General features: G+C 40.4%; 1 protein-coding gene across 2 annotated transcripts in view; it reads right to left on the bottom strand.

Annotated features, from left to right (window-relative positions):
• Nucleotides 1–1,076: 1,076 nt before the first annotated feature.
• CLCN5 (Cl-/H+ antiporter 5) overlaps nucleotides 1,077–11,652 on the bottom strand; it is a 170,389-nt gene continuing 159,813 nt past the window's right edge. For both annotated transcript variants that reach the window (XM_019718727.3, XM_019718729.3), the window contains 4 exons: nucleotides 10,985–11,171; nucleotides 9,621–10,019; nucleotides 9,253–9,469; nucleotides 1,077–8,035 (listed from right to left, as the gene is read on the bottom strand). In XM_019718727.3, coding sequence (XP_019574286.1) covers nucleotides 7,945–8,035; nucleotides 9,253–9,469; nucleotides 9,621–10,019; nucleotides 10,985–11,171 — 894 coding nt within the window. In that variant the 3' untranslated portion in view covers nucleotides 1,077–7,944. The remainder of the gene's footprint in view (nucleotides 8,036–9,252; nucleotides 9,470–9,620; nucleotides 10,020–10,984; nucleotides 11,172–11,652) is intronic.

Genomic DNA, 11,652 nt, shown 5'->3' with positions numbered 1-11,652 from the left:
TAAAATGCTAAATAACATCAAAAACTGAAATTTCTTTGTGGAATTTCAGGCCTATGAAGGAGTTACTTTTACATAGAGGTGTCCCTCCTGAAAGGATACCAAGTAGGCCAAAGGCATTAAAGCTCTTGGTAGCAACAAGATATCAAGTCAACACCAGTGCAAATGTGATCAAATGTCAACTGGAAAAATTCTTAAATGAAAACCTGCATGCACAGCAAACTGTTATACCTTACTCGTGGTCTGGCTGACAGAACGAGGGAGAGGAGAGGAAGAATCAGATGAAGGAAAAATAATAGCAAAGGCATACTTCAAAGTACAGTAAGTCCTCACTTTACATTGCTGATAGGTTAAGACTTGAAGTGAAATGACATATAACAAAACCAATTTTACCACACAATAGTTGACATAAACAAGAGTTAATCTCCTATGGCATCTCATCAGTTATAACCAAATGACGTTGAACAAAACAAAGTTATTCAAGGACCTGCTGTATAGCTTTCCTCCATGTTCTACAGGTGTGAAAAGGAAATGTTTGTATATTTAGCCACCTCCCAGAAAAGCCCTCCTCCTCAGTCACTTCAGAGGATTTCTCACAGAAGACATCTGAATGCCAACACACCATAAAGAGGGTAATACGAACCCTACTGTTCAATGGAGGAACATTTCAGTCACTCATCCTACTCCTTGTAAGCAGTGACTGTAGGCAAGAGCCCCATTGGAGCCCATAATATTACACCATTAAGAGCTCAAGAGAGAAAAATGACAGCTCCCAGTTGATTCTCATGCCATCAGGAAAGTATCACCAATGTGTGACACAGGAACCTTTAAGTAATCATAATGAATGAGGTATCTGGAATCTCTCAGAAAATGCAAGCTGTTCCTCATTTGCCTCCTTGTGGTAAAAAGTACTACTGAATCAAGTAATAAAACCTTTTAAGAATTGAGCTTGCTAGAGGAGTTTGCAGTTGCCTTTTACACTACCCTCATCCAACCCCCATACCCTGCACCCCTGGTTTTATGATCAGAAATCAATGGCTACAAAATTGAGGATCTTCAAAAACACACCAGACTCCAGGTTGGATAAGGCTGTGCTTTATTACATGCATAATTACAAATATGTGCTAAGTGAAAATGTATAAAGCAATGGCGACCTGGGTTTAAGCCACACAGAGAAAGGGCTGGACAATCCCATTAACCCTTCTGCCAATGTCCATTCCATTGCCTTTAACGTGATTGTTTTCATTTCTTACAATTTGCATAGCACTTACTTGTCAGAGTACTTCCCATTCATTGTGTTGATTTATCCTCACAACAACCCTGTGAGGTAGGTAGGGCAATTAACACTATCCCCATTTTGCAGATGGGAACACTGAGGCACAGAGCGGTTAAGATCTCGAGGCTAGTTAGTAGAAGCATAAGGAATAGAAACCAGGTCTCCTAACTCCCCAGCCCACGTCTTCCTTTTTAGACTGTTGCTATGCATGACCAAGGAGCAGAATGAAGTGAGCAGTGATCCACAGCTTTGGTACGGGCTGTGCCTATGAATGAGGACCAAGATCTCTAAATGTTAGAATAAAGCTACAACAGTGTGACTAAAGGGTTGGCAACACTCAAGATAAATAATTGCTCTGAACAGCTCAGCACCAAGCTTCCCGTGGAAACTCAGGCTATGTTAGCTTTGGTTGACGCTAGTTTATGGATGCCCAGTTGATGTCTATATGTTAGCTTCAGCTGAACTTTTACCACTCTCAGGAACTAAAACGTTGAGTCAGACAGGTTTTCTTTGGCTACCACAGTTGGAGCCACCCCTATAAATGAGCTTATTACAGAGATATTCATATAGTGGCACATGGGCTAGAACCCTCTGATCCCCCTGGCCTCACTGGCTCACCCAAAGGGTGGTAGTTTTCCCACAGCCAGAAATGAATGGATAGAGGTAAGAGCAGGATGCTGGCCTTGGTCAAATAGAGAAGAGTCACCATCATGACATCAACGTCATCCTTCACGTACATGACCAGCATGCTGTCTGTCAGGCCCAGCTCCTTTCTGGCTTGTACCTGGCTAGCAGCATAGCTTTAAAAGACAGTTTAAAAGAACAGAATATTAAATATATCATTTTTCATCTAGAATGAAATTAATTATTAATCATTATATAGTCCCAAAGGACCAAATATATAATAAAAACAGTAAATACTTATTGAAAAGCTTAGTACTAAAATGGCAGGACAATGGGAGAGAAAGGAGGGAGAAGAAGGGATAAAGTAAAACAGACAAAGGAAAAGAAACATTCTTGAGTGACCATATATTTTGAAGTACACTCAATACGATAATGAGGCTGAAGATTCCTGCCCTGATAAAACCATCTCAGGCAATTCCCTCATTCCCATTTTGCTAGATGAAATTTCACTCACCAAATCCTCAACTGCCTCTGACTTTCAATAGATTTGGACTAATACATAATAAAAAGGTTTAGCAATGAATACTTCAGTGAATACTGCCTTGAGATGCTAAAGCCCCTGACAAATACCACTGGCTCTCATCCCTACAGTGAAGCAAAGCCCTGTTGGCCCCATCGACTCAGCCTTATCTTCCATTCTGTATTTTCAGAATGATCTTCTCCCTTCCCCAAGGTCCATATTGAAAAGACAACATGTTTGTAACAATTGAGAAAGTTTTGAATTTAGGGCATGGGAGAGTGGGGGAGGGAGAGGAGAGAAGAGGAGAAGAGAAGAGACGAGAGGAGAGTTGAGGAGAGGAGAGGGAGGGTGGGATACAGAGAAAGAGAGACAGAGATCATTTTTTTAAACCCTCATATTTTTACACCATCACATGCCTTTCTTTAGGCAAGGCATTCATTCAATGAGTGTGCACACAGAGGCTGAAGACCCTTTGGCAGGAACTTAGAGGTAGGAATTTATGACTGCAGGATTGGGCTGGGCGACTCGATAGGTCCCCTCCAAGAAATGCAAACTCTGCACATCATATACTTTCTTTCTTGGGTGATTTGGCAAAATCAGACTATCCAGTGGAAAAACCAATCTTGTTCCCTATATCACTTCAAAACTTTGCCCAGATCCAGATGTTCAGAAATGAGACTGTGGCCAGCAAACATTTGTGGAATAACTTGAAGTTGCTAACACCTACTATTCCAAGAACTTCTCTCCTTGGAGCAAACAACCAAAATTGAGGCAGAGCAAAGTTGAGCGGTCACCACAGGTCCACTACAACGATTTCACTTCAAATTTATACAGTTCCCAGAGCTCTGATTTGAGAAACCCTCACTTTTTTCTTTCTAATATACAATAAGTACACACTGGGGAGGCTAAAAATATAGATTTAAAAATATTTTGCTATCAAAATTCAAGACAATCTACCTAAAGCTTATCATTTAGGCAGTAAGCAGATGTCTTGTCTTGGATCAGCCCTCTCCATAAAAGTAGACTTACTCCAGCCAAATGCTCTTGCTTGGAAAGCCTGGTCTTTAGGAGAGTATTTGACTCTTCCGTTAAGTCATATGATCAACTAGTTTATAAATGCCAGGATGTATGGCTGGCCTTTATTCCACCATCTTATAAGAACTCATATATTGTCTTACTAAGGCTTTCCTACTGCCACAACTCTCCATTCCCCTTCCCAAGGGAATCCAGGCAATCCCAAAGATGGTTAAAAAAAAAATCAAGGTTTTGGGATACTTAAGTTTAGAGCACCTATACAGGCATCTATTTTTTTTGAAAGGACTCACTATTCTACCTCCCATTTGTTTTCTAAAGTCCTGATTTTTTTTCTCAGGGTTTTTAAGAGCTCAATACTCTATGCACCACTATGAAAGATGCTCTCCTGCTTTCTCTGAACTGATGGATGGCTGGTATTTGGCTCTGCTCCAGCGTGGGTAAACTGATTCTTCACAATATAATGTGGTCAGTCATCAGTAAGTACTTTGGCAATATAAAACACACTGGCTGTTTCAAATTCTCAATACTGTCTTCACTACCATTATTAAAAACTCAACTTCAAAAATTGCAAAAAATTGCAAAAACTTCAAAAACTCCTTGCAATTTATCAAAAAAAAAGGGGGGGGGGCAGCCAGATGGCTCAGTTGGTTAGAGCGTGAGCTCTTAACAACAGGGTTGCCGGTTCGATTCCCACATGGGCCAGTGAGCTGAGCCCTCCACAAATAGATTGAAGGACAATGACTTGGAGCTGATGGGCCCTGGAGAAACACACTGTTCCCCAATATTCTCCAATAAAATAAAAATAATAAAAAAATAAAAAAATAAATTAAAAAAAAGAAAAGATACCGCAGGGTAACAAGTACACCTCCCCTCTCACTGCTTATCAAAACAAACCAAGATTAAGATCCAATCAGAACAGGTGATTTAAATATTTAAAACATACAGCAACGATTATATTCTATGATGGACTCTATTGCATGCTCAATTTTTAAAACATACTTGCTCTCCCTGCACCTGAACAGGTTCATAACATGAGTGAGAATTACCTTGCAGCCTTAGACCACACTAAGTCTCCATTACTTTATCATTCACATGTTGAAACACAACTGAAGGAGGGCTAGAGAAATTGATATTGTGCTCTGCTCTTCCTGTAAAGGGTTCAGATTCAGCCTCTGATGCCAAAACAATTAATTGTTTGCTCTGCCAGCTGGCAAATCCAAAGTATCACAAATGTCAGATTATCCACCAGAGGGTATCTGTTCTGTGGACTATACACCTCTGCTCCACAGCTGGGCTGAGCCAGGCCACCAGAGCCAGAAAGGAGGAGAGCATCTGAACATTTAAATACAAATGATCTTGAAAGTGGCCTTTAGTTTACATTTCCAGTCCCTTGCTTCTTCCTTCCAATGGTATAACTAATTATCCATTAACTGCTTCAGCTTCTTTAATTCTTTACATTGAAGATACAAAATATAGCAGATTTTTACAAATCTATAGATTCTCACTCCTTTCATGGCTAGATGTCTACCAGATATTTTTCCTTGGAAAATCCTAACTCTCTTGAAGCACTTACTGGCATTCTTTTGTAAATCCTTCCTTTGTGTCAGGCAATTTTCTTTTCTTAATACCAAAATAGACCAGTGTCAACTCATATTCATTTTTAAATCACAGATTATCTAGTCTTTTGCCATTGAGGTATGTGGCCATTTGAGGCTACTGACAGACCTCCCTACATGGGCTTTGTTTGTTGATTAAGTATGTCCAACTGCTGAATTGGCAATGTCAGGAAGAATATTTTCCTTTGCCTCAAAACAAGAAACTCTGAGTGTAAAGGTGCTGAGCCAGCAGTCTAGCAGGGAGCTCTAGCCACAATTAGCCAACCTTTGAGCCAAACCATAGGATTAGACATATAATGGATACCATACACTATAGCTACTTTCAGCATATGAGTTACAAGGATTCCTGAGAAGCTGAGGTTAATGAATGAGATTTATCAGGAGTGAGGTATCAAAGGGATATTATTCTCTGGAGGGCCAATCGGTGCTTAGCATCTAGAAAGTATACCTTGGCACAGTGTTATCTGATTTCTTGAATTTATTCTCTGAAGTAGCACCTTAACACTGGCTCATCTGTCTAAAATCAAAAACAGAGCCTAGAAGAAATACAAAGGCAAACTTAGACACCCTCCATATCGCTGCTGCACTACGAAATGCAACCAAATCTTTCACTGTTGTTGAATACCAGAAATACAAACATTTCCTGTTTCGAAAACTTTAGCTGGATGGCTAATATGAAAAGATAGGTAGTGAACCAGAAATATACAGATGAGAACTTTGATTTCTACACAGAATACACGGGTGGTCAGATAAAGTCGCCACATCTCACATGAGGAAATCAGTGGCATGGAAGGGACAAAAGATGTAAAGTTTACTGAATCATGACTAGCATATAATTAACCTAGAGTTTTTTTCTCTTTCATTAAAATGCTAGAGTGATATACTTAAAAGGAGAAACTCTGGTGACTGCCTTGATATTTTAAATATAAAAATCAAAATAAGCCTTGGCTACCCAGTTCTGGGCAATAAAAGAATTTCAGATTTTGGAAAGAACTAGGGGTAAAAAATCCTAGAACCCAGGAACAGTAGCTTTTAAATGAGGTATACTGAGGTGTCTGGGGACAGGGGGTGGGAGGCTGGGGAGGATATGCTGAGTGACTGCTGATTCTAGGCCAAAAGGATGGAGGGAAGTGCTGGGAACAGACTTGTAAAATGGGAAAGGCTGAACTCTCACCCCTGGCAGTTAAGTCTCACTGCTGTGGGCATCCGTGTGGAAATTGAGGCATGGCAGCAGTGACTGGGCTACAGGGCAAAGCAAATAGCTATGCGTTACCTCTGGTCCACGTGCCATAAGATCACTGAGGCTTGGTTTACAACTTAACTACCCCTGGGAGTTATTTTTTGTAATAGGAATGATTAACCAGGCAGAGTACTCGATTCCAAACAGAGGACTCAGGGCTGAGGAGGGGGAAGGGGCAAAAAATGGAGGGGGAACAACTGCATGGTGGTAAAACTGTAGAAAATGAAACAGTGGTCGGAACGACGGTGGTGGCTCTGTAATTCCACCAGGTGTCCTTAGGCTGTGATGTTTTCTACTGCAGTTAAGGTGGTAGGAAATTGAGACAGGCACCTTTTCAACTGGATACAAGCACCTTTGATGTCACCAGGCCTTGTCCACACCCCTGGGTCTTAGGATGGTTCTGCATTTTATCGAGAATTCTAAGGAGCCTCCAGGGAGTCACAGCTGCCTACCCTGTTCCAATGCCTTGAATATTACTGAAAGTACACCGAGCCTAAAATCAAGTTCACGGGGACAACACTGGCCTGTTCTATGTACTTCACACTGGGAGGAGGCGTGAGTGTCCAGTTATTTTAGTCCTGGTGGTCTTTACAAAGGAATGCATGAAAATGCAGCTATAGCTCAGAATCTTCCCTGGTATGTAGTTGAACTTGGTTCCCTTTACTATTGTTACATATTCCAGAAGCCTAAAGCACCATCACTCATGGAGGTGGCATCTGGGTAAGAGGATTAGTTGGGACCTCACAAAATGTGAAATTCCTAGTCATTGACTTTGCTTAGCACTTCACTAATCATTCATTTCAAGGAAGCTAGAGAAATCTTTCCTTGCTACTAACAAATTCATGGCAAAGTCCTTGTCTACTAGCTAACAAATGCTATCTGGAAAGTTACCCTTCTTGCAGACAAGGAGAAAGATCAGGAACTTATCTTTGTGCACTTCAAAAGAGTACCAGGAACAAGCAAGCTATAAAATCAACCTCTCTAAATTCATCTAGAGGAGATTAACCAAAGCAGCATTGTCTTATAATCAGGTATTAAAATTAACATATACACACACAAAAAAAACTAATAATGCTAAATATTGTAACAGCAACAAGATAACATTTGAACTGAATTTTCACAGTCTGGAAAATACCGTTACTATTTTCCTTCTGGCTTTGTTTTCTGTGGTTGGAAAAGCAAAGCCCCTTATTTTACACTTCATCTTCCACCAATGACAGTTAGAGTCCAAAAAAGTGACCTTTTCATGAGTTTCCTGCAGGCTATCAGTCAGGACCGTTGGAATTTTTCTTGCATAGTTTTCAGTGATTGCATATTGGCTAACAATTACGTTTTAAATTTTAAAAAAAAATCTTCAAAAAAAGAAAAAGAATTAAACCATAGCAATCTTGTTTACTCTTTCATGAAATCTTCCTAATGCAATACCACAGAAGCCTAACTGCATTTTCTCCTAAACAGAAGATTAATTTCCAGAGATTATTATGTAGTGCAACTGGTTAACTTCTAGGAAAGAGACAAAACACTAATATAACTTCACCATCCAATATGGGAAATGTGTTTTGGGTACCCAGTTAATAAAATGCATCCATAGTCTGCAATGTCCTTCCTGTTCAGTATCTAGCACAACCCTGTGATTCTAGTTGAAGAGAATGGAATCCGGATCTTGGTTTGCCATCTGTGCTATATGTTTTAACACATCCTTCTTGGTAATGATTCCAAGCAATCGCCTAGAAGACAAAACAAGAGGACAAAACAAAAATGAATCTACAGTTAAAATAACATTCTCAAAGGTGACACTTTTCCTCCTCAGCCCTTTTCAACTTTGTCTTTGACTGCAATCTGTATTTACAGATGATGAGATAACAGGACAAGGATATGTGCAGCAGGCCAATGGGACAATGCATGGGTCCCTCAACATGCTGCAAGCGTTTCGTGTTTCTAGGTCTCAGATCCTGCAGTCTCCTCTGGTTTAAATATTCTTCGCTACAAACACGGATCTTACTCACCTTTTGCAACCCAGTTCAAATATTGCTCTTCCAGAACACCTTCCCTGATCCTACAAGCCAGCAATAACTGTGCCTTCCACCCAGCAACCCCGTTTCCTGCACTTGTCTTGTCTGCTGTTGTGCTATATACATTTGTGTGTTCTTAGCTTCCCCGTAGCACTGCATCTTCCTTGGGGGCAGAGAAGGGTTTTATTCATTTTCCTGTCTCCTTGGAGTCTGGTGGAATACCTTCTTTCATGAAGTAGGGATTCAGTGAATGCTGAATGTATCAGTTAGGGAAAGTCCCCATCCTTATTTAAATCCTGCAAGACATCTGTTACAACATTTAGAAATTTTACAGGCTGAAATTCTCATGTAATTGCTGGATTAACATACCATGTTCAGAAAAAAATCTACCCTTCTCCTCAACTTCCTTTCTTTTCCAATAAAAAGAAAATAGCATGGCTTCCTTTACTGGATAAGAAACATCCCAGAAAGAAAGAGCCTTGGCCTGGGCGTCAGACTTGTGTTTAAAGCCTACATCTACTATATATTAACCGGGACCTCTGGCATAAAGGGTTCTTTAAACCTCACTGAAACTGCATTTTCTCATCCTCAAATAATAATAACAAAGGTATTGTAAGGACCAAATACTATACATATACCACTTAATACCGTTATAATTTTAGTGCTACCTGTTTATAAGAAAACAGCCATTTCATTTGTGGAAGAGGAACTGAGTTATTTATAACGTGCAACCAGCAGTTCACATCTCTCAAACCCACCTTCTTCCCCAAACTCATTTTCTATTAATGACAATAAAAGAGACACATCCATCTTCATCTCAGAGCTTCAAAAGGCCTAGAAATGCTATGAATGCTCCTGTGAATTAGGTTCTTCTTTATGTCTCTACAGTCTTTCTCCCACAATCCAATTCGCCCTCACAAAAGAACTCTCACCCATTGTGCGTAACCAGGCACTGCCGCAGTCCCAGCTTGCGGAAGATATCCACGACGATCTCCATGGGGGTAAGGTCAGTCACAGTGAAGGGGCTGAGATCCAGGATGTTCCGAAGCTTCAGGGTGGGTGGAGTGTATGGTGGCATCGGAGGAGAATGCTCAGTGAAATAAATTATGGACGTGCTCACAACTCCATCTTGTTTCTTTCGAGCATTTTCTATTGGAAAAGTAGGGAAAAACAAGTTGGGAATGCTATTTCTATCCTTCTGGCCCCTAACCAGTCCCCTCTTCCCTCCATCTTCCTCCATTTCATGAATATTTATTAATTTCCATAGTGGATTCCATTATCCCCTTTCTGAAATCCTTACCAACTGAAATAATGAGATCTCTTCGGAGGACAAAACCCACAAGTCTTTGGGACTCTCGGGACACCACTACTGGGAAGCCACTGTAAGTGGTTTCAGTGATTATGGTCTCTACGTCTTCCACGGTCATACTGTCCTGAGTAAGGACAGTCAACGACGGATCATTTCTCCGGGGTTTCATCACATCCATTGCCAGGGTCTTATGAGCAAACTCTTCTTTGGCTTCAAGAAAGGGGTATCCATTGAGACGGATGTGGGCATCATAGATGCCTTCCCTCCCAAGAGCATCTGCCACCCACTTGCTTGTCATTGCTGCAGCCATCAGAGGCACAATGTATTCCAAGCCACCAGTTAGTTCAAACATTATGACAACAAGAGAAACAGTCATCCGAGTCACCCCACCTGCAAAGAAACAGACACAGGCTACTGAAGGCAGGAAAAGTACAGGATCCATTACAATGATCAGTCTGTTACAGGCCCCATTCAGGAAAAGCTTACTTACCAGAAACATTGCTAAAAGGAGGTCTCACCTATAACTGCGCAGACCCCAGCAATGCATTAAAGGAAGTTTACAATGGACACAAATGAGATGTCTCAAAATCACATCTACAAAATACAAGATGCTTTCTTGATTCTTCTTTTTTGTTTTATTTGCCTGTTACTCTCCCCCAATTATAACAGTAATTACAGAAGATATCCATAATTTGTGTAACACTACAGAAACTAGAGGTTCTCTGGGATGTGTAGACCCCTTGTGGAAAATTCAGAGAAAAAAAGTCTATAAAAGATAGTCATTATCTATAAGCTCACTATCTAGAAAAAAGCAGAGTAAAAATTTTGAAGACTTTTCCAAGTTGTTTATTATGCAAAAACATATGGTTTTTACATAGGTCAGCTCATATTATATGTTAAATTCCCCAATGCTCCCCCCCACACTTCATGTTTTGTATATTATTACAAATTTATTTAATATTATATTTACATATGTTAAATATCAACATCACATTCAATGGCTGCATAGTATAACATTATATGGATGTACCATAATTTATTTAACTGATCCCTTACTGTGCACATTTAGCTGATACTGACTTCTTGCTATTATAAATAATACCGTGATGAACATTCTTGTACAGATAGCTTTGTCTAAATTACTGATTATTTCCTCAGTATGATGGAATTATTCTCAAAGGGGAGGAATGTAGATATATGGTAAAGAACGCTTTCTTATAGCACTTGAAAAATGGCAAACCCAACAGGAAATGGTCACTTAAAAAAAATCTGCAATCAATTGTGTTTAATATTCCTCTTTTTTATTATGTCACCTGGGTAGCAACTTCTGTGAAATCAGTGCAAACACTACTCACCTAAGCAGGCTGCAGCCCCAACCATCGCATAAAGGCCAGGGGTGATACAATCAGCTCCTTGGCTACACCAGCTATTGAAGATGGCCCAGTCATGGTGATAATAAGCCAGTTGTTCCATTCCTACGCCTAAAAGTCGACCTGCTATAGCACCGACAGCCATGCTAGGGATAAACAGGCCAGAAGGGACCTGCAAAGAGAAAGCAATAGGTGGTTAGTGAGAAATGCTGTGAGTGCCTGGCATGTGTAAGGCCTAGAGGGTCGACCCTCTGCGAAGCAAACAGGCCAATGACAACGTAACTATGCACTATGCTAGCAGGTGGCTGTAAAGATTTGTGTAACACTACAGCGACTAGAGGTTCTCTGGGACGTGCAGGCAAGTATGACTGCAAAGAAGCTTACCCTTATTCGGGGTCCATCAGGCTAGAACCTGAACTCTCCAGACCAACACAGAACTGGAGGCAGAAATTAAGCCTTTCCCAAAGAAAAAGGAAAACAGATGGAGTTTCTCATATACTCAGACATTTTCCGCAATTTTGAATTCTTATCAACAGTAATTATCCCGTATTGACTACCATGTTCTGTGCTGGATGCTCTACAGAAAAGATTTCAGGAGGAAGGTGCTATTATTCCCAAATCACAAAGAACCTAAGGTTCAGAGAGGTTAAGTA

The sequence above is a fragment of the Rhinolophus sinicus genome, chromosome 18, assembly GCF_057876585.1.
Source record: "Rhinolophus sinicus isolate RSI-liver-muscle chromosome 18, RSI-T2T, whole genome shotgun sequence".
Lineage (NCBI taxonomy): Eukaryota > Metazoa > Chordata > Mammalia > Chiroptera > Rhinolophidae > Rhinolophus > Rhinolophus sinicus.
Note: the sequence above shows the minus strand (reverse complement) of the source record. Positions and strands in the feature narration are given on the sequence as shown.